The sequence below is a fragment of the Octopus bimaculoides genome, chromosome 1, assembly GCF_046866305.1.
Source record: "Octopus bimaculoides isolate indiv1 chromosome 1, ASM4686630v1, whole genome shotgun sequence".
Lineage (NCBI taxonomy): Eukaryota > Metazoa > Mollusca > Cephalopoda > Octopoda > Octopodidae > Octopus > Octopus bimaculoides.
The window spans coordinates 150,014,030-150,038,179 of NC_142928.1; the positions used below are offsets into that span (position 1 = coordinate 150,014,030).

Consider the following 24,150-nt stretch of genomic DNA (forward strand, 5'->3'; position numbering starts at 1 on the left):
GAGAACCTCTCAGGACTTGTGGTGCATCAAAGCACTGATGTTTATATCGCTGGCAGGCAATAACCGTCTGCTTGCTACAGCCACTGAAACTGCCAGATCATAAAGATTTCAGTGTTCCTAGGCCTTGTCAATGACAGACATATGCAGTTAGACTGAGCAATTGATTATCCCATTAAAAAAAAAAATATATATATATATATATATATATATATATATATATATAGAATCTCAGTGTCTATTCAGACACAGCATGTGTGTGAGTGTATACACACACACACACACACATATTTTTGACATAAAGTTCAAGAGAATGTGAAATAATTATAATTTAAACAATGAATCTTGAAGTACATGAAGCTAGAAATAATAGTATACATATATCGGGTTAAAAAAAAAACCATTTGGATAGAAATAGTCAAAGATTGCTCTTGGAACTTGGACCCACATCTCCTGTAAACATGCAAATATTCAAATGCCATCAGTTATAGCTTTATGCGCTTCAAGATTCATCATTTCAAAACAAAATACACATACACTCAGTAAGGTGGTTGGCATTAGGAAGTGCATCCAACCATAGAAACCATACCAAAACAGATCCTGGAGCTCCATTGGGTTGTTGGATCCTGTCAAACCATCCAACCCATGCTACCATGGAAAATAAATGGATAATAATGATATGTTTGTATGTGTGTGTTTTGAATTCATTTTTTAACTTTATGCACAAAATTAACCAAACTATTTTTATAATGTATACTGCAATAAAAAAAATTTTTTAAAAAGCTTGGGAGAATGGTTTCCAAGATATTTCAATTTTTTGGAATTCCAGTTTTAAATTTGGAATAAAACTGTCAAAATGTTCTGATATCTGTATCTACAATTTCTAATGCCCTGACTTTATAGTAAGAACATGAAGGAAACCATTTGTGTGTGTGCATATGTGTGTGTTTACCTGATGACAATGACATTTTAAAATGGCTACCTCACAAAATGTCACTAAGGTTAGTACACTTTTTTTTTATATCTTTACCTTTTCATTTGTTTCAGTCATTAGACTGTGGCCATGCTGGGACACTGCCTTGAAAAAAAGTTTTCTTCCCAAGCAGGGAAATGAACCCTGGCTGCTATAGTGAGAGCACAGAATCCTAACCACTAGACCACTTTATGGAGAAAAGAATATTAATCATTTTGATCCCAACCAGTCTGAGACCACTACAGATTTCTTTGAGTCAAACCTTATTACAAAGTGATATTTTCAATAAAATCATCCAACATTATTTTATGTAAAATCATTTTGTTAAGTCTTTGTATTTGGTTTACAAGATTCTAGATGTGAATTCATGTGTTAAAACAAATTTTGTCGTGTCTTGGGAAAGTCATTACACCAATAATAATAAACACACAGATTCAATTCCACTTGTTTATTATAAATCAATTGGTTAAATATGTAACCAACAAACTAATTGATTATTTTTTTAATATACTGGTTAAACGGTCAATAGGTTGTTAGTTAGTCGAAGCTTTTCATCACTGTTTGTGGCCTTTTCAGTGACTTAGCCATTTTGCCTCTTGCTCCAAGGTCTGTTCTCAGACTAACAATAAAGAAGTGGAATTGAACCAGTGCATATGTTATTATAATTGGCACAATGACTTCCAAGACACAACAAACTTTTGTTAAGTTATTTTACTAAATTCTCTGTTTTTGATTATTTTTGAAACTCAGCATCTTCAACATCATACAAGAGGCATTGTGAAATTTTAGCCTTTCATGAAAAATATGCCTGGCCATGGGGAAATATCATATTATCTTGCATGGGAACAGGTGAGAATTGGCATCAAGAAGTGCATTCAGCAGTAGAAAATCTACCTCAGCAAATCCTGTCTGATCCATGCAAGCATGGAAAAGTGGATATCAAATGATGTTGATGATGAGGTTGTGTGTTTTATTAGAGTGGCTAACCACATGGTTCCGGGTTCAGTCCCACTGCGTGGCAACTTGGGCAAGTGTCTTCTACTATAGCCTCAGGCCGACCAAAGCCTTGTGAGTGGATTTGGTAGACGGAAACTGAAAGAAGCCTGTCGCATATATGTATATATATATATATATATATATATATATATATATATATATATATATATATATATATATATGTATGTGTGTTTGTGTGTCTGTGTTTGTCCCCCTACCATTGCTTGACAACCGATGCTGGTGTGTTTACGTCCCCGTAACTTAGCGGTTCGGAAAAAAGAGACCAATAGAATAAGTACTAGGCTTACAAAAAATAAGTCCTGGGGTTGATTTTCTCGACTTAAGGCGGTGCTCCAGCATGGCCGCAGTCAAATGACTGAAACAAGTAAAAAAGAATTTAAAAAAAAAAAGAGTATATAAAGATTAATGTCAACTTAACTCCTTTCATAACAATATTTTTAATGAAACACATTCTGATTCAATTAATTTTGAAAATAACTAATTTGGAGGAAATTAAGTAAAATAACTTTATCAGTTATACGATTATATACCCGCAAAGTAGCAATGATTGAGTAGATCTCCAATCAAAGATATTTCAGTTGTAAGCATCCCAGTTTTATTCAGTGTATTTTATCCAATGTACCTGACATTTTTTAACTCTTTAGCATTTAAACCAGCCATATCCAGCCAAAACATTCTACCTGTTTTCTGTTCAAACTGGCTAGATCTTGCCTCTCACACTTATGCTGCAATGTCATACTGAAAAAAAATAACCACATCATTGAAATCTCAAAGTTATGAGATAATCCATGATTAATTCAAAAACAATGTGAATAAATTAGTATTACATGTCACAAAGTAATCTGAAAGCTAAAGGGTTGAAGACAATAGGTTTGAGTCAAGAGTGATTTAGCTACTATTTCTAGCAGGTTAGGTAACAACATAAAGGCTTTTTTTCTTCCTTAGCTTGCAGTTAGAATATAATTCAACAAAAGGTTCATACATAAAATTATTATGTAAGGAGGTATTGCATCAAAGAACAGCATACAGGTTGATACAAAAGTGTTAATGTGTACTGGAAATTCAGAAAGCTGAGGAAGTTGTCTGGTTAGCAGCTAATAAGCTTATCTTGGACCTTTATCTCTTTAGAGCTAAAACACGTTAGAATTAACCCTGCTACAATTAAATTAACTCATCTAAAAACAAAATAATAAAACAAAGCAAGAAGAATAAAGAAAAAAAAGAACTCTTATCTTAAAAAGGAAACTGAAACAGCAATGTTACTGATGATTAAAGATTATATACATATATACATACATATCATCATCATCATCATCGTTTAACGTCCGCTTTCCATGCTAGCATGGGTTGGACGATTTGACTGAGGACTGGTGAAACCGGATGGCAACACCAGGCTCCAGTCTGATTTGGCAGAGTTTCTACAGCTGGATGCCCTTCCTAACGCCAACCACTCAGAGAGTGTAGTGGGTGCTTTTACATGTCACCCGCACGAAAACGGCCACGCTCGAAATGGTGTCTTTTATGTGCCACCCGCACAAGCCAGTCCAGGGGCACTGGCAACGATCTCGCTCGAAAATCCTACAGGAGCCAGTCAGGCGGTACTGGCAACGGCCACGCTCAAAATGGTGCATCTTATGTGCCACCCGCACAAGAACCAGTCCAGGGGCACTGGCAACGATCTTACTTGGCTTGCCGGGTCTTCTCACGCACAGCCCATTTCCAAAGGTCTCGGTCCGTAGTCATCGCCTCGGTGAGGCCCAATGTACGAAGGTCTTGCCTCACCACCTCAGCCCAGGTCTTCCTGGGCCTACCTCTTCCACGGGTTCCCTCAACTGTTAGGGTGTGGCACTTTTTCACGCAGCTATCCTCCTCCATTCTCACCACATGTCCATACCAGCGCAATCGTCTCTCTTGCACGCCACAACTGATGCTTCTAATGTTCAGCTTTTCTCTCAAGATACTTACACTCTGACGGGTATTCACATTGACATTACACATCCAACGGAGCATACTGGCTTCATTCCTTGCGAGCTTACGTATGTCCTCAGCAGTTACAGCCCATGTTTCACTGCCATGTAGCATGGTTGTTCGTACGCATGCGTCATACAGTCTGCCTTTTACTCTGAGTGAGAGTCCCTTTGTCGCCAGCAGGGGTAAGAGCTCTCTAAACTTTGCCCAGGCTATTCTTATTCTAGCAGCTACACTTTCAGCGCACCCACCCCCACTACTAACTTGGTCGCCCAGATAGCGGAAGCTATCGACTACCTCTAGTTTTTCACCCTGGAATGAGATAGAAGTTGTTTCCTGTTTGTTTGCAGTCTTTATTGCACCTGAACATCTGCCACAAACAAAAACTAACTTGCTAGTTAACCTGCCTTTGATGTTGCTGCACCTCTTATGTGTCCATAGCTTGCACCGGGTACATCTTATAGAGTTACTACCTACTCCTTTTCTACATACTGAGCAGGGCCATCTACCTGAAGGGGTTTGTGTTTTATCTACCTTCCTACTTATTAGGATTTTGGTTTTAGCTAGGTTGACTCTAAGGCCCTTCAATTCTAGACCTTGCTTCCACACCTGAAACTTCTCCTCTAGTTCTGATAGTGACTCCGCAATTAGGGCAAGGTCATCAGCATAGAGGAGCTCCCAGGGGCAACCTGTCTTGAACTCCTCTGTGATTGCCTGGAGGACTATGGTAAATAATAGGGGGCTGAGGACGGAACCTTGGTGGACCCCTACCTCTACCCGGAATTCATTGCTGTACTCATTTCCAACCCTCACCTTACTGGCCGCATCTCTGTACATGGCTCGCACAGCTCTCACTAGCCATTCTTCTATCCCAAGTTTCCTCATTGACCACCAGATAAGGGATCGGGGGACCCTGTCAAAGGCTTTCTCCATGTCAACGAAAGCCAGGTACAGAGGTTTATCCTTGGCTAGGTATTTCTCTTGCAACTGTCTCACTAGAAATAAGGCATCAGTAGTGCTTTTACCTGGCACGAACCCAAACTGCATCTCATCTAAATTGATTCGCTCCCTAATTAGTTGGGCTATGACCCTCTCTGTAACTTTCATAACCTGATCTAACAGCTTGATGCCTCTGTAATTATTTGTATCTAAAGCGTCCCCTTTACCTTTGTAGCAGTTGACTATGATGCTGCTACACCAGTCATAGGGTATGACTCCTTCGTGTATCACCTGGTTCGTAATACGGGTGACTAGGCTATAGCCAACACTGCCAGATATTTTGAGCATCTCTGCAGTGATTCCTGATGGGCCGGGGGCTTTCCCGGTCTTCATACTCTTAATTGCTTTATCTACCCTGGTACTATCAACTCGGATAGCTGGTCCCTCTATTGGGTCGACATAAGGCAGGCTCTCTTTCTCCCATTCATTCTCTTTATTAAGCAATCTATCGTAGTGGCATCTCCAGACCTCTTTCTTTGCATCCTCATTTAATGCAAGCGTACCATCATCCATGCGAACACATTTCTCTCCTACAACATCACTATTCTCTCTCCTACACTGTCTTGCAACCCGAAATACCTCGAGTCTTTGGTCCTCACGGCGCAGAACATTGGCAAATCTTTCCTTATCTGCTTCCCCTCTGGCTAAATAAACCTGTCGCCTAGCCTCCCTTCTGGCACATTGGTACAATTCCCTGCTACCACCGTTCTTCCAGTCCTTCCAAGCTTGTTTCTTTTGTCTAATAGCCCTGTCTACCTCCTTGTTCCACCACCACGTTACTCTGGGTTGGGAGGGGACCTTACACCACCCACAAATCTGGTCGGTGGCTTTCAACAGGTTGTCCCATATATATATATATATATATACACACACACATATGTATGTATATATGGATATACACACACAAACATATATGCATACATATACACATATACTTTTCTACTCTAGACACAAGGCCCATCGACCCCAGTACGCAACTGATACCTAATTTATTGACCTTGAAAGGATGAAAGGCAAAGCCGACCATGGTGGAATTTGAACTCAAAATGTAAAGACAGTTGAAATATCGCTAAGCATTTCACCCGGCATGCTAACGGTTCTGCCAGCTCGCCGCCATATATATGTATGCATATATATATATGCACACATATATATACATGCAGCCCTCTACACTTAGTTGAAGGGATCCAGTGTTGCAAGTTACTTGGTAACCTTATAGGTACTGGTGCCATATAAAAGGCACACGGTACATTCTATAAAGTGATTGGCATTAGCAAAGGCATTCAGCTGTAGAAACCCTGCAACAGCAGGCAGTAGTGCTTAGCACATTCCTCTGGTTTGTCACGTTTCAAAGCATCCAATCCATGCCAGCATGGAAAATGGACATTAAAGATCCACTATGTTGTTATTTCTAGCCTTAGGTCGACTTTGACTAAGAAGACGTAAGACATTCCAACAGTGACTATCCCATCTTTTTCCTATGTAAAGGGAACCAAGGATTACACGCTTCAAAGTGTTCTTTTTAGGATGGTAAGGTTATTTGGAGAAAATTTGGCCGCAACTTTTAGCAGGTCACATGACCACATAAAGACTCTTTCTCATTGGCTCATGAATCAATATGAATAGCAGATAATCAAATGTCCATTAAACAATGATGATGCTGCTGATGATGATGATGATTGTGGTGTTGGGGACAGTTGAATAAATAAACTCAGTACTTGGAAAAATAAATGTCAATGTTGACTTTGATGAGAATTGAACTCAAAACATTGAGATGTTACCACTTGCTGCAAAACATGTAGTTATACCTCTACTGATTCTGCCAGTTTCTAAAGTTGGGTCAAAGTTACAATTTTTTGAGGGATGTAAAGAATTTATTGTTGAGTGATATTTATCGTATTGACCTCAGACGAATAACGAATTTGAACTTAGAAAGGAGTTAGGAAGAGCATCCAGTTTGGGAAACCATTACAAAACTACCATTGGAGCTCAATGCAGCCTTGCAGCTTGCTGGATCCTGTCAAACTGTTCAACCCATGCCAGCAAAGAAAACAGATGTTAAATGATGATGATGATGATAATGATGAATGTAACTAGTTACTTGCAAGCTATTTAATTTATCACTAAGTTTCTTCTACTAAATAAACATCATAGGTACAGGCATGGCTGTGTGGTAAGAATCTTACTTCGCAACCACATGGTTCTGGGTTCAGTCTCACAGTGTGGCACCATGGGAAAGTGCCTCCTACTATAGCCTTGTGAGTGGATTTGGTACATAGAAATTGAGAGAAACCCATCATGTGTGTGTGTGTGTGTGTGTGTGTTTTTGTACCTCACACTGCTTGGCAACCAGTATTGGTTTGTTTACATCCCTGTAACTTAGCAGTTTGGCAAAAGAAACCCATAGAATAAGAAGCCAGGCTTAAATTAAAATAAGAACTGGGATTGATTCATTCAAATAATAAAAATTCTTCAAGGCAGTGCCCCAGCATGACCACAGTCTGAAACGAGTAAAAATTAAAAGATTTCTCAAATATGTATTTTGTAGAAGAAACAGTACAGTGACAAAAGAAAGATGGTAGACTTCGCTAAGTGTCCAGTTTAGCACGATCACAAGGCCCCATGGGTGTGTGCCTTTAGAGGAAGCTCACTCTGTTGCATGCATTCCAGTTAGGTCTCTGGTTTGAGGATAATTTTATCCCTTTACAACAGTCTTGGGGGCCCAGACAAAAAGATCACTGCTGTTTATCCTTTGACTAGGCCATAAAAATAAATAAAAGTTAATCGAAATTAATCTTAAAGGATAGAAAACAAAGTCAATACCTGAAAGGTTTGATCACAAAATGTAAAGGGGGTTTAACGATAGTGTAGGGCATTGTAAAAATTACTGGTACTGGTGCCACATAAAAATTACTGGTGTTTGCTCTCTCCATCAAAATGATATTGCCTGAACAGGTGTACAGTGTACATGTCAGGTGCTGAAGTGGTTGTAGAACAGTACTAAATGAATTTTTTTACTCAAGAACATATCACACCACCCAGTCTAGGAAATGAAACCAGGATCTCACAATCATGAGTGTAACACCCTAACCACAAGGCCAAGCATCTTGACATAGTGTAAAAGATGGGCTACAACAAATATTGCTTGTCAGTTGCTTGACCGTAACCTGTTGAACATGTCCTTACTGGCTGACAATATGTGCATCTCTGATCATAAGGACGAGTAGTTGGGGAGCATCATAGCCATGTGTTGAGAAGAATGTTTTGGGGTTTGCATAATTAACTTCTGAAAATATGGGTGTTTTGTTCACCATCCTTGAAGAATCCTTATTCAGCGTCCTTTTGAGCAGGATGGGCTACTCAACCTGAAGAAAATTCTAACTGGGTCCCACCTGCAAGGTCATGTGCTGTCTATCTTAATATGAGATCTCCACATTGCGCACATATAGTTATGATGCATGTGCCTAGTGTGCTCTTATCAGACAGGTAGTCATGATGAGTATACTGGGTTTCATATATTTGTACCCCAGCATCACTTTGATGGCATGCGCTGCTCTATCACCATAATAATAATAATAATCCTTTCTACTATGGGCATAAATAAGGCCTTAAATTTGTGGGTGGATACATCAGTCAATATCATCAACTTGACTAGTATTTTATTTTATTGACCCTGAAACAATGAAAGTTGGCTTCAGCAGTATTTAAACTCAGAATGTAAAGAACCAGAATAAATACCACAAGGTATTTCGACTGATGCTATAATGATGCTGCCAATCTGCCATGTAGTAAGCACCTATGCTGGAGCCATGTAAAAGGCATCCATGTATAAAGCACTGGTGCTGGTGCCATATATAAAGCACGGGTGGTGGTGCCACAAAAAAAGCACCCAACACTCTGTAAAGCGGTTGACATTAAGAAGGGCACAAAGCTATAGAAACCATGCTACAACAGACAACTGGAGCCTGATGCAGCTCTCTGGCTGCCCAGCTCCTATCAAACCATCCAACTCATGCCAACATGGAAAATAGATGTTAAATGATGATGGTGATGAGTTTAGATCAAGGGTCCCTAACCATTGGGCTGTGGATTAATTCTGGGCTGCACAGAAAAAACAATATTTTATTTCTATTTTATTGACTGTCACATTCTGCAGAGTGATCCTTCAGTCAGCGGCAAAATTGACATGCATGAAAATAGTCTATGGTGCAAAAAAGATTGGGCCCACTGGTGTAGATTAGGTTTATTTTCACAGTTCTTCCTTGTCTTTGTATGTGTTGATGACACATCAGTTCAATCAATATTTTTACAGCTCAGACACTTACTAATCCTTACAGGGCTGATCTGGCAAAGAATATGAAGGCAAAAAAGCTGGAGCAGCAGACTCAGAAATTAAAAGTTCCAGGTTCAATCACTGACCTGGTAAGAGAACATCACCTGAAGATGATTGGGGAGAAAACTAGTGGAAATGTGTCAGCAACACATCCAAGATGAGGAAAATGATCAGCAAAGAAACATCAGTAGTTATCTTGCTGTGATGTGCCATTTTTGGGGAGCTCTTACAGCAACTAAAGAAATCAGCTTAACAGAATCATAAGATAGGGAGACAAAATACCTTTAAGGTATTTAATTACAGCCCTTTATTGTCAGAATTCAAATCCTGCTGAAGTCAACTCTCATCCTGCCAAGTCAATAAAATAAAGTACCAGAGTCAATTAATCACTCTCACTCCCACCAAATTTCTGGCCCTTGTTTCTATATTAGGAACAATCAATAGTAGTGGATTGGCAGAATCAGTACAGCATCAGATAAAATGCCTTATGGACAGCTCTTTGTGTTCAGAGTTCAATCCTGCAAAGATCAGTTTTGCCTTTCAACCTTTTGTAGTTAGTTGATAATGATAACGTACCAGTCAAGTGTTGGGGGTTAATTTAATTGGTTAAAACCTTTCTACACCTCAACAAAAAAATTTTAAGGATTTCTGCCTATGTTAGAAACAATTATTATTTTGACAAATTCACTGGAGTTGATGAGGGCTTGACCAAAGAGGAAAGTGTTTACCCTCAATCCTTTCAATTTCATCCACCACACACAGGAAAACTGCCTCCCCATGCTTATTAAAGGATGGTGGGATCTATCAGATCTGTGGGATTCATTAATTGTCCCTAGTTGGAGGCTGTATTGTATCAGGAAGATTGCATAATCCTTATATTCACATATTTGTATGCTATGTATACCGATCCTCTCATTTCTCCTCAACTCTTATTTGTTCCACATCGATTTTATATAAAGCCCCATACAAACTATAACCAGTCTCTGCAAATAATCTTTCTGTTTGACGCTTCTGCAGCCAACTGAATTACTTGGGTCAATGACATCAACTACCATAACCCTCTCCTCAAAATTACTGGCATTGAGCCAAAATCAAAACATTATTATTCAAGTTGATAAAATAAAGGATTGGGATCAATGCAATTGACTAAACCCACCTTGAAGAATCAATTACTGGCCTTTTGCCAAAATCTAAACAATTATTATTATTATTATTAAAGAGTCATCATCACCATTGTTTAAGGTCTACTTTTCTATGCTCACATGGAAATTGTTGAGGCAGATTTCCTATGACTGGACGCCCTTCCTGTCACCAACTCTCACTTGTTTCCATGCAAAGTAATATTCTCCCTGACAGAGAAGAACAGAAATGACATTACCTGCATGGTAGTGATGCTCATTTACAACCATGATGACAAGACAGAAGTATACACAAACATGCACACACACATCTATAAAAACCTCTCTTTCTCCTTCTCCCCATATGATAGGCATCTTTCAGTTTCCATCTATCAAATCCATTTGCAAGGCTTGAGTCAACCCAGGGCTATAGGAGAAAGATACTTGCCCAAGATGCTACATAGTGGGACTGAACCTAAGACTATGTGCTTGAGAAGCAAGCTTCTTAACCACACAACCATACTTAAACCTATGATGATTGTAATAACTGGTAAAATCTCAACTCCAAAGAAACTGGTATGGATTGGCATAGGAAAATTTATAAAAGACTTTGATTAATTCAATTTCTGTGAGGAATGGAGCCTCTGAAGTTCTTTCCTTTGTCTAAGAGAAGAAAAGAAAGAAAGTCATAGTGATAACACTACTTTCTCCCTCTCTCTTTCAGATGAGGGGCAAGGACCAGAAGTATTAGGCTCCAAATTAGGATCTGTGAAAAATTCTAGGATTCTGTGAGAATAAAATTTAATACAAAATTTATTTTTTATAAAATAAATTGCTTTTTCTTTTTTTTTTAAATGAACAAATTCATTACACTATAATTCTCACACTAAAACAATTTTTGCTTCATTTAAAGTTTGCCTAAAATGTGAGTGATGAAATATAGGTATTGCACCCATAATTTTTAGAAAAATGTATAAGGTATTGTGACAAAGTAAAGAAACCACTGCTATTCAACTAATATCTCTTCCTTTAGTGCATATTGTCATCATTACCAGAAATGGTGGCAGAGTCCAGGAGAGACCTGGACTAAATGCAGCATGGTACTTAAATTTGTTCCTCTATGTTCTGAGCTCAAATCTAACAAGTGCTAGTTTTGCATTTAATCGGATATTAACTAAAATACCAATCAATCAATAAAATTGATTATATGCTTCTCTAAAATATGTGGCCTTGTGTGTTAAAGATAGAAAACAGAACTTTCAGAGCATAGGACAAAATGTTATTCTAGCTCTAAAACAGACTTTTGCCAAGGTCTTTATCTCTCTGATGTCAGTTAAATAAGGGAGCAGCCAAGTGCTGGGGTTGATGATATCAGCTAATCCCTCTATCCCTCAAAATTGTTGGCTTCATGCCTACATCAGAAACAATTGTATTATCTTTTGGGAAGAGAGGAGGGATTGGTAGAATCAGTTATGTGACAGACAAAATGCTTAGCAGCATTTAATTACATCCCTTGATGTTCTGTGTTCAAATCCCACCAAAGCCAACTTTGTCTATTATTTTGAAACTGTTCTGTAAAATGAAACACCAGTTAAATACTGAGGTTCAGTCTCATTAACTTCTTTTTTTCTTCAAAACTCAAAAATACGTGATCTTGTGCCTTTGCTAGAAATCATTATTATTATTGCTGGCATTTAAAGCCAATCAAGAGAAAATATAAGAAAATTAGATAGCATCAAATTTAGATGAAAAAGAGAAGAGGAAAGAGCAATAAAGAGATGGAGTGAGAGACAGAACCGCGGGGGGGGGGGGCAAACTTGTTAATCTGAGAGATAATACCATTCTATAGGTTCCATTTCCTCTATAAAATGGGGGAACAGATGTCAGTCACTATTTTCATTTATTTATTCATTCATTTAGCAGAGTAAAATTTTTTCCCTGTGAGTAATTCCACACATCGCCTCTCTCTATAAATGAGAGAGCCAGGAATTCAAGAGAAGACACAAGAATGTTAATGCAATGACACTGCCCCTCTCTAGATAGCAAAACAAATACAAAAATAAACAAAAGAGGAAGAAAATAACCACACTGGAATATGCAAAAGGCTGAGATCATAATGATGATGCTTTATTTACTAGGCATAAGGCCAAATTTGTAAGTTAGTGGGTATAGTAGATATAACATAATGAAATTATAAAACCTAACCAAAAAATGGTTATGGATTAATAAGGCAACCAACAAGGGAGCCTCTACATAACCGCTAGATCTGTTAGAAATAGCAACTGAATTTTACTAGAATCATATCCTCTACCTGAAAGAAAAGGAAAAATAAAGACGGAACAGTCACGGGTGGAAAGCCTTTGTGAACAAGTCTGCTAATTCAGGGCTGACTTGGTGCTAAATAACAACGAAGATAATTAAACAACAAATTTACCACTGCCATGAACTACTATTATTGCTGCTACTTCAATAACAACAAATAGCACCAATCTACAACACAAAAACAGGGGAGATGCTAAAAATAGAACACAGAACCCATCTGTATTAGTAGAGGTTTTTCTTCTATTATCCCTTTTTTTCTTTTCTTTGGAAGGGGCTATTTTATTATTATTACTTTTCTTTTATTCTTTAATTTGAACTAATAGTTTATTTTATCGACAATATCTTTTACTCATCATTTTAACATAGGGATCTGACGAAATGTTAATGGGATCCCCGCTGTCACAATCCTTTAGTGATGATTATCAGTCAGCATGTCCTCTTTTTCCGATGCGAGCTGACAAGCAGCATCAGACGCGAAATCTCTTCCATTCCAGAATATTGACAATACTTCTTTTGCCATGGAAGCAGGTCAACCGAAAGCCTCCACTACCATCACTATTACCATCATTATCTCCATAGATATATCCTGACTAATATTACCCTGTACCTTGCATTTTACGCGCGTATACACGTACACGAGAGGAGAGAGAGAGAGAGAGAGAGAGAGGGGAGAGAGACAGAGTTCCATTTCTCCTTTCCCCTTTGTATTTCAATAAAAATTTCTGTCGCCACCCAGAGAAAGGGTTAAAAGAAAGAAGAAAAAAAGACATGGAATCAACATATATATTGATTAATGATGCTAATAACTTCCTCATTAACAATGATTACATTCCGCTTAGGTGTCTCGATCTTAAGAAAGAAGAGATGGTTTCGGAGCCAAAGCAATTCTTCGAAAGACGTGAATGTGTGATGCCATTTATTACATGATTGCTTACATGGCAATACGCTTTTTAACAGAGAGAGAAAGAGGGGGAGAGAGAGAGAGATAGATAGAGAGAGAGATTTTAGGGAACAATTTATTATCGTATGATACTACCCGAACTCAACAACTACAATATAAAAATACCGAATCAGTAATAATCAACACACGCACACACAAAACGAACGTACCCGCACGAAAGTGAGTGTGTATATGTAGGATAATGAAAGCATGTAGATATGTTTACGTGCATAGTAACGTATACAAGAGTATATTTATGTATACATGTGTAGCTCAGATAACACAACACACGTGTGCATATTTATATACACGCGTACACTGAAATGAATTTATACATGCATCATTCCATATGAAAAAACTGCTTATGTAGATATTACACGCGCGCACGCACGAGCATGTGTATGTGTGTGTGTAAGTATGTGTGTCAGTGTGTGAATGTGTAAATGTATACAAACATACACGTGTGAATAATGTATATGAGAGAGAGTCACAGAGAAGGCGAAATATGTGCTGTAAGCAAACGAGATGCTGACAGCCAAAGATCAACGATAATGATAACAACTAGAATTTAAAAAAAAAACGAAAGGATCTTAAAAGAGATTGGTAAGTTTCTGCTACTATATGTATACGTGTATATACATATAAAAAGAGGGGAGAATTCTTCAACAACAATAAGAAAGGATTTTCCCACAGATGAAATCAGTGTAACCTAGGAGTTAGTGAGTGAGAGAGTGGTAATAGTAGCATATACCAGCTAAGAATTAAGAAGGAAGAACGAGAAGGAAACCAAAACAATCCGTGGGAATGGTTGTCTGACTGTTGTTAAGTCATCTCTTTCTTCTTCATCACCGCCACCGTTACTACAGCCGCTCCAAAATCAAGATTTATCAACACAAGTACAGTCATCACCAGTTTCTTATAATAAACTGTATGTGTGTGTGTGTGTGTGTAATAATATCAGACCTTATTTTTTAAATTCTCCGTTATGCTATCTACCCGTTTATCTCTCTATTCATTGTATCTGATGACACTGATAGTGGTTGGTGGTGATGATGATGATGATGATGATCTCATTGCATTTAACAAAGTGGGAAAATATAATGATGCCAGTGTCATAACTCTCAGAAAGCTAAACAAAAATAAAGAAATGTTTGCATTCAAATTGAAATAGATTTTCTTTGAAAAATAGTTTTGGCGATCATTTAAAACCAAAGAGAGCCTGTTAACATTACACACATACACATATATATATAAACACATCTATCTATCTATCTATATATATATATAGGATCGTTTGTAGAAAACATAAATTCGAAAGAAGCACACAATAAGATGTATAGCACTATATATTAATTTTTTAGTGGGGTAGTATATATATATATATATATATATATATATATAGTATATATATATATATATATATATATATATATATATATATATATATATACACATATATATATATATATATATATATACATATATATATATATATATATATATATATATATATATATATATATAGTGGAGTAGTATATATTATATAAATACACATATACACAGTAGTCAAGTATCATTTAAAAACTGATTCGAAATTTCAATGATGAGAGGAATTGGTTACACTTCACAACAATAACAATTAAAAGACTGGAGAGAAAATTAAAGCGACCAGGGGAATTGTTTTGATGATAGAAAGAGAACCAATAGAACGCGAAAAACTAGTGGCAGAGAGAGAGAAATACCAAGCAATTATATACAGACTACTATAAGGAGAAAAACTTTCCACGTGTAGTTCTGTTAATTAATACACAGTAGTAATTCGAAATTAAGAAAGTTTAGAGACAGTGAGAGAGGGATGGAGATAGATAGATAGATAGATAGATAGATAGAGAGAGAGAGAGAGAGAGAGAGAGAGAGATGGTTAAAAAAAAGCGGGGAAAGAGTAGGAATGAAAGAGAGATAAGGTGATTTACAAGACAGGAGCAAGAAGCAGGCTTCCTAAATACTGTCTTTATACAAATAAATGTCCTTGGATGGGGCGCAGAAAAAAAAAATGAAGCCTCTGAATGAATGACTTGAGACAAGAAAATGTGGGAAATATGACATGCATGTCATAAAGTGGCTTTTGTTTATGTCGGGAAAACATTTACATAATGCACAGACATTTAGAAAGTCATGAAGTTTCGTTAATTATAAAAATAAAATCATGAATTGAAAAACTGTTGTCGTTCTGCTACAGTAACGTAATCGGGCTTATCTTCTTGTTGACAAACACAGATGAGGAAAGCCCGACCAAAAATCAATTATGTGTGTGTGTATGATGTGGTGAAACATTATATGTATATATATATATATATATGATAGATGACTTGATAATGCACGCATAATGAAATTAAGCATGTAAATAAATTACGGATGATCGGTTGGAAGTGGGTAAAACTTAGGTTAACACTTACCAGCCACTGGTGACGGCATCCTGACGGCGCACCATCGTAACTTCCACTGTAAACAGATGAGAAAGTGAAAGAACAACTAGACCAAATAGATATCATTGACTATTAAAGTCGTCAAACATCAAAATTTCACAATAATTTTACAACAAAGAATTTAGAAGAAAAATAATAAAGTCAGATATTTCTTTTACGACAATTTACCTTTTTGCCATCTCTGTATTTAACACGACCATCAGCGATTAAATTCATATCTGCCATATTGCTCCCATGTTGGGAGTGATGTGCTAGCAGCCGACAACCCATTGGTCAATTGCTTTCCGTAACTGTTTACCCATTGGTTGAACTACGTTTCACTAATGTTACCATCCCGCACCACTACAACCATCATCACTATTCGCATCATTTTACTCCCTATTACACCACATTTGACATGACTCCAAAGCTGACTCAGATTATTATAGTATGCTATGGAAAGATAGATAGTCAGACTGACAAACAAATAAACTGGATGGGGGAGTAAAGATTCAAGGAAAACCACATGGTATTTCCACATGGAAAGAAAAACAAAAAGGAAAAAGAGCTATTACATATATGTCTATATATATATAACTGGATCTTTAATTGTTTAAGACTATAAGATGGTTGGCTAGAGAAGAAAAAAATTACTTTTTAAAACAAAATTATAGCGATATTTAAAACAAAATTTAACTTAAGCACTGTGTTACGTTCTTAATATTGCCTCCTGCCTTCCCCCACTCCCTATCTATCTATCTATCTATCTATCTATATTATTATCATCATCATTATTATTATTCATTTAGCCTTTTTTTGTTTGATATGCTTGAATAACATATGTCTATATAGGTTATTTTCCTTTAACTCCCACCCTCCAGAAATATTGAAATAGCTAATGAATTCTAGATCAAAACAATGTTTTTTCAAAAGGAACAAACATTTATTGGTTCTTTTATGTGAGATGAACATATAGGGTTTATTGCTTGGATGGCATAGAAAGGGAAATATTTTGCCTTTTCTATAATCGAAATCAATAGATAATCAATAAATAAATACATGCAGCTTTGGATATTGAACCTGCTTTATTCTGAATTACTGGCACTTTAACAAGTAGGCCATCCCCAGTAAAAGAACCTTCTGATCTTCTGGTAAATTGAATAAATATCAGATTGTGTGTCTGAGCACATATCTATTTATATATGTGTGTATATGTGTATCTATCTATCTATCTATCTATCTATCTATCTATCTATCTATCTATCAATCTGTCTGTCTGTCTATCTATCTATCTATCTATCTATCTATCTATCTGTATTTGTGTATATATACGTATTTATATATATGTGTGTGTACACACATACACATGTATATACACATAAGATAGTTTAGTTAATTAATGCATCATCTCAATGAATGTACCAATGTGCAAATGAACAAAATCAGTGCATGTTATGCATAACATTTTTCATAAGTGCTTTTAAAATGCCGTCTGTCTCTCTCTGTAGAGGGAATAAAGTAATCAAGTAACCTGTTCTGATGAGCCAGCATTAACCAGATGAAACTAGTTGAGTGGCTCTTTGATTTGTTCTGCAGAGAGCTCTCTGTGGTTTAAACTGCAGGGCATGTTTACACAATGGTGCTAAATGTAAGGTTATTATCTCTTATCGTTTATCTTTTACTTGTTTTAGCCATTAGATTGTGGTTATGCTGGGGCACCACCTTGAAGAATTTTTAGTTGAATGAATCGACCCCAGTATTTATTTTCTTTTTTTAAGCCTGGTATTTATTCTCTTGGGGTCTTTTTGCTGAACAGCTGAGTTATGGGGACATAAGCACACCAACAGCAGTTGTTAAGCAGTGGTAAGGGAACAAACACAGACTCAAAGGCACACATACATCATCAGCAGCACCAGTCTCATCATCATCACTTTCATCATCATCATCATCATCATCATCATCATCATCATCATCTTCATCATCATCATCATCATCATCATCATCATCATCATCATCATCATCACCACCACTGCCACCGCCGCCACCAGACTCCAGTCTGATTTGGAATGGTTTCTACAGCTGGATGCCCTTCCTAATGCCAACCACTTACAAACCGTGCTAGGTGTTTTTATGTGGCACTGCATGGGTGCATTTATGTGATGCCACATAGGTGCTTTCACATGGTGCTGTATGGGTACTTTTATGTGACACTGTATATCATCATCATCATCATCATCATTGTTTAACATCCACTTTCCATGCTAGCATGGGTGAGACGATTTGAGAAGAGCCGGCCAGGCAGAAGCCTGGACCAGACTTCTGTGACTGTTTTGGCAGGGTTTTTGCAGCTTGATGCCCTTTCTAACACTAAGCACTCAGCAGAGCGGACTTAGTGCTATTTATGTGGCACAAGCACAAGTGAGGTCAGTTTTGGCAAGGTTTTTACAGCTGGATCCCCTTCCAAATGCCAACCACTTTACAGTGTGGACTGGACGCTTTTTAAGTGGCACCTGCACTGACAGGGTCACAAAGTAACTTGCAAGGCTAAAATCTTTTGAGAGGGGAGGGGGAATTGGAGGAGGTGATCTTGTGTCGGATGATGATAGGTTATAGTGAGACAGAGAGACAGAAATAGGTGTCTTGCTGAAGAGGAAGTACAAGGTTACCCAGCCAGAGAGAAAGAGAGAGAGAGAGAGAGGGTGGGGAGAGAGAGATCAGGGATGAAGACAGAAACAGGTGTGTTGCTGCAAAGGAGATACATGGTTACCCAAGTTGAGGGAAGTGCAGGAGAAGGGGAGAGAGCTGAATAGAGATAGTGGAAATGAGTGCCAGGCATACTCACAAGGGATCAGAATATAAATGGGATGGTTGAGTAAAGGCATAGAGAGATATAGATGGTGGCAGGTGCCAGGGTATGCCCTTGAGGTTCAAAGGTCATAATATAAGAGGCAAGATATTGCCAAAGAAGCATGATTAGAGAGTGAGGAGGGGAAATGAGTGGTGAAAACCTGGGTATATATAGAGTGGGGTGAGGCTACTGGATAACAATGATACAGAGAAACAGGGCCATGTGGATAGGATTGGGGAGTAAGAGCTAGGTATAATGCATGAAGGAGGAAATGTGAGAAAGAGAAGAGATGTAGATTGGTTTGTTGGGAGTAGAGTGTATGAAAATTTTTCTTGTTATGTGTGGGTGGGACACAGCACTTCTAGAACTCAGTTTCGTTGACATGGACAGGTTTCATCAAGAACCTCATATTGCCATACATCTCAGTCCATTGTCATTTCCTCTGTGAAGTCCAACATTCTGAGATCAGTCCTTACCACTTCATCCCACATCTTCCTGGGTCTCCCTCTTCCATGGGTACCATCCACTTTCAGTAATTGGCACTTCCTTATGCAGCTTTCCACATTCATATGCATTACATGTTCAACCCAACATAGTCTTCTCTCTTGCATGCTACATTTGATTCCTCTTATGCCCAACTTTTCTCTCAGTACATTTGCATTTTGTCTTACATGCACACTGATGTTGCACATCTAAAGGAGCATACTGACTTCATTTCTCTCCACTGTATGCATGTCTCCTGCATTTAGCGCCCATGTCTCACTACCATGGAGTATAACTGTTCACACACAAGCATGATACAGTCTACCTTGCACTCTGAGAGAGAGAGTCCTTTGTTGCCAACAGAGGTAATAACTCTCTGAACTTCCTTCACCCTATTCTTATTCTAGAAAAAATACTTTCAGAACATCCTCCACCATTGCTAATTTGGTCACCTAGGTAACAGAAACTATCTACATCAAGAGAGCCTCTTGAGCATTCGAGAGACTCTAAGTCCCGTGTGCTCTTAGTGCTTATTGTCCCTGCACATCTGTCACATACAAAGACAACTTTATCTGTTAATCTACCTGTGATTCCACTGCACCCCTTATGTGTCCCTAGATTACAATTAGTGCAGCGAATGGAATTTCTTCCAACACCTTTCCTACATGTTGAGCAGGGCCATTTACCTGACGGAGAGAAAGTTTTACTAACAACAACTTCGGTCTTTGCTAGGTTAACTTTAAGGCACTTTGATTCCAGATTTTGTTTCCATACCTGGAATTTCTTCTCCAATTCTGTTAAAGATTCTGCAATAAGAGCAAGGTCATCAGCTTATAGCAGTTCCCATGGGCATCCAGTTTTGAATTCCTCTGTTATGACCTGGAGGACTGTAATGAATAGAAGTGGGCTGAGAACTGATCCCTGGTGAACCCCCTACTTGTGTTCATGGCTGAACCCCTACACTGTTTTCATGGCTGACTCTCACCCTACTGACAGCATCACTGTACATGGCTTGTACAGCTCCAACAAGCCATTCTGCTACTTCTAACTTCCTTAGAGACCACCATATAACAGTGGAGAGCTCTGTTGAAAGCTTTCTCCAGGTTGACGAAGGCTAAGTACAATGGCCAAGAACTTTTCCTGCAGCTGTCTCACTAGGAAGATGGCATCAGTGGTACTCTTTCCAGGTACAAAACCAAACCGCATCTCATCTAGTTTAATTGTATTCCTAATCAATTGAGCTATAACCCTCTCAGTAATTTTCATGACTTGGTCTAGCAGTTTAATACCTCTCTAGTTGTTTCTATCTAAGGCATCACCTCACTCTCTCTCTTTCTCTCTTTCTCTCTCTCTCTTTCTCTCTTTCTCTCTCTCTCTCTCTCTCACTCTATACACACAGACACACACACACATACATATGTACTTCTAGTATAAGGATAGAATTTTATTTTAAAAATTTATCAGTGGCCAGCATATGAAAAATACCTTTTAAGGTGAAAATTATAAATACAATTATAAATAAAAACAAAAGAAAAAATTTTCTTTGCCAATATTCTGAAAAATAGATGCTAAATCGTCTAACCACATAAAATATTTTCACTATATTGTTACACCATGTGTTGAAATGAAGAAAACAAGCTAAAAGTAATTCATAAAAATTCACTTTGGGACTGGTTGCTCACTCGCATGCGTTTCCTGACCAGCTACACGTGTTGAGGCTTGCTAGGGAATTTCTACTTGGATATATTTGGGGTACTTAAATGTATTCATGACTTTGCGACTGCTTTTCTGTGGGTATTTCTAATTATTTCATTTATTTTCATTTTGTGTTCCTCACTGATGAAGGAACAATTCTTTTAGATTAATCCAGAAATCGGAACAGATTCGGGGATAACTAAAATTTTTATGAATTTCTGTTGGCTTGCTTTCTTTGTTTCAACACATGGTGTAATAATATAGTGAAAATATTTTATGTGATTAGCATCTATTTTTCAGCATATTGGAAAAAAAATTTTTTTTTCTTTTGCCCTTATTTATAATTGTATTTATAATTTTCACTTTAAAAGGTGTTTTTCACATGCTGGTCACTGATAAAATATTTCTAAATAAAATTTTATCCTTATATTAGAAGTAAATTAATTCTCATTCACTTCGGGACTAGTTAACCACTTGTGTCTGTTTCCTGACCAGTCACACATGTGTCAAGACTTGCTGTAGAATTTCTACTTGGACATATTTGGGGTACTATGTATTCATGACTTTACATCTGTTTTTCAATGGGTATGTCTTAGCATTTCATTTATTTTCATTTTTGTGTTCCTCACTGATGAAGGAAAAATCCTTTTGGATTAATCCAGAAATTGGAACCAATTCGAGGATAACTAAAATTTTTATGAATTTCTGTTAGCTTGCTTTCCTTGTTTCAACACATGGTGTAATAACATAATGAAAATATTTTATGTGGTTAGACAATTTAGCGTCTATTTTTCAGCATATTGGCAAAGAAAAAATTTTTCTTTGGCCCTTTTCCATAATTATATATATATATATATATATATTTGAAGGTGCGTGGCTTAGTGGTTAGCACATTCAGCTCACAATCGTAAGGTCGTGAGTTCGATTCCTGGCGATGCATTGTGTCCTTGAGCAAGACACTTTATTTCACATTGCTCCAGTCCACTCAGCTGGCAAAAATGTGTAGTACCTGTATTTCAAAGGGCCGGCCTTGTCACGCTGAGTCTCCCTGAGAACTATGTTTGGGGGTACACGTGTCTGTGGATTGCTCAGTCACTTGCACGTTAATTTCACGAACAGGCTGTTCCGTTGATCGTATCAGCTGGGACCCTCGTCGTTGTAACTGACAGAGTACTCCTATATATATATATATCATACACATACACACATATATATATATACACAATGGGTTTCTTTCACTTTCTGTCTACCAAATATACTTACAAGGCTTTGGTCAGCCACACCTATTAATATAAACATGTAGGCTTATTTACAATATATATGTGTGTATGTTTGTCAGGGCTGTCTAGTAACTATATAGGTCCCTGGGAAAATCAATGCACTGGGCCACCATTGCAATTATTCATTGACACCAAGCCATAACATACATAGATCAGAATTGAGCCCTAGACTTGTGAGGCTCTCAGGCAAATGCCTTATGAAGGCACAGGTGTGTGTGTGTGTGTGTGTGTGTGTGTGTGCACGCGCATGCATGTGCATGTGTATGTGTATGTATGTATTTTTCTTTGTAGTATTTGTAAAATTCTATCTAGAAGGAGGAAACTGGCTTCTAACAAAGAAACAAAAGTTTCATCATAAGCGTTTGTATTACAGCAATGATAATTGTCACATATATAAAACTTTAAGAAAGTCCTGCATATTTAAATTGCTCCACTTACAGATTGTATCTGTAAAGTTCACATTAGCCATTCTCTTCTTTAGCTTGAAAATCTTAGCTTCTCAAGCACGTAGCTTTGTCGTTAACTAACATAGCAGAGTGCACAAATGATTGTTAATATGAATCATCATCGTCATCATTTATTTTATGTCTATTTTCCATGCTTGTATAAGTTATATGGCTTCACAGGATTTCTGTGGCTGGATGCCCATCCTAAATGCCAACAGAGGTGTTGCATGTTTTAAAGCAGTTGTTCATAGATATTTTCCTGCTTGCTGATTTTGAAAGAAATATTCACATCTGCAGGATAACTAACCTCTGTGACTGTACATGACTTTCTTTCTTGCCCCAAATAACTATATCAAGTTTGTTTTGTTTGCACTTGTCAGAAGTTATGATGGTAATGTTTCACCAATATTCCTTCTGCTCATATGTATGTGTGTGTGTGCACGTGCATGCGTATATGTGTATATGAATGCATGCGTGTATGTATGCTTGTATGTATATATGTATATATACATGCATGCACGTATGTACATGCATGATGTATGTAGGCATACATGTATGAATGTATCTATGTATGTATGCATGTATGTATGTATAGATTCTTGTCAATGTTAACTAGCTCCTTTCTCTGTCCCTCGTCTTGTTGGTGCACCAATTCAATTCAATTCAATCGACGAGTCTTACTCCTAACGTTAATTAAATAGTTCTTCCTACATTCTACAGCTTCCATCACTTGACATCATTCTCTCTACTCCTTTCGTTTTTTTTTGTTTCTATTCTAGTGACAACCAATTTTTTCTTTCTTTTCTTTCTTTATTTTTTATTTATTTTTGTTTTGTTTTGTTTTGCTAATGCAAAGTCAGTGTTTTGTACCATATGTACTCTACTATGATATAACTGCATTCTTTTTGTTAATTCCCTATGAATTTCTCTTCAAATGATTTTATTTACACAAATTGTATATTTAAAAATAGTTATTTTCATGCAGAACAGTAGTCATATTGTTTTTTTAACTATTTAGAATTAAAAGAAAAACAAAAAAAAACTCTGTTGGAATGCATCTAAATTTATAACATGGGTGTCAATGGGAAAATAAGTTTCAATTTACAAAATTCCTTGTTATGGCAATATTTTCAGGAATGCAACACTTCTGTAATGTGGATAATGTCTGTATTATAAACACACCCTCCTCCTCATTATTTTAATGAATTTTAAAATGTCCTTTTTTTTTTTTTTCATTTAAGCACAGGTTGGTTAGGTCTGCAGCAC

The 24,150-nt window shown here is 37.3% G+C and overlaps 1 protein-coding gene across 2 annotated transcripts in view; it reads right to left on the reverse strand.

Moving 5' to 3' along the window:
• Positions 1–16,434, reverse strand: part of LOC106869711 (uncharacterized) — a 50,986-nt gene extending 34,552 nt beyond the window's left edge. For both annotated transcript variants that reach the window (XM_089359764.1, XM_089359753.1), the window contains exons 1-2: positions 16,322–16,434; positions 16,124–16,169 (exon numbers count right to left, since the gene is read on the reverse strand). In XM_089359764.1, the coding sequence (XP_089215890.1) occupies positions 16,124–16,169; positions 16,322–16,423 (148 nt within the window). In that variant the 5' untranslated portion in view covers positions 16,424–16,434. The remainder of the gene's footprint in view (positions 1–16,123; positions 16,170–16,321) is intronic.
• Between the last annotated feature and the right edge of the window lie 7,716 nt (positions 16,435–24,150).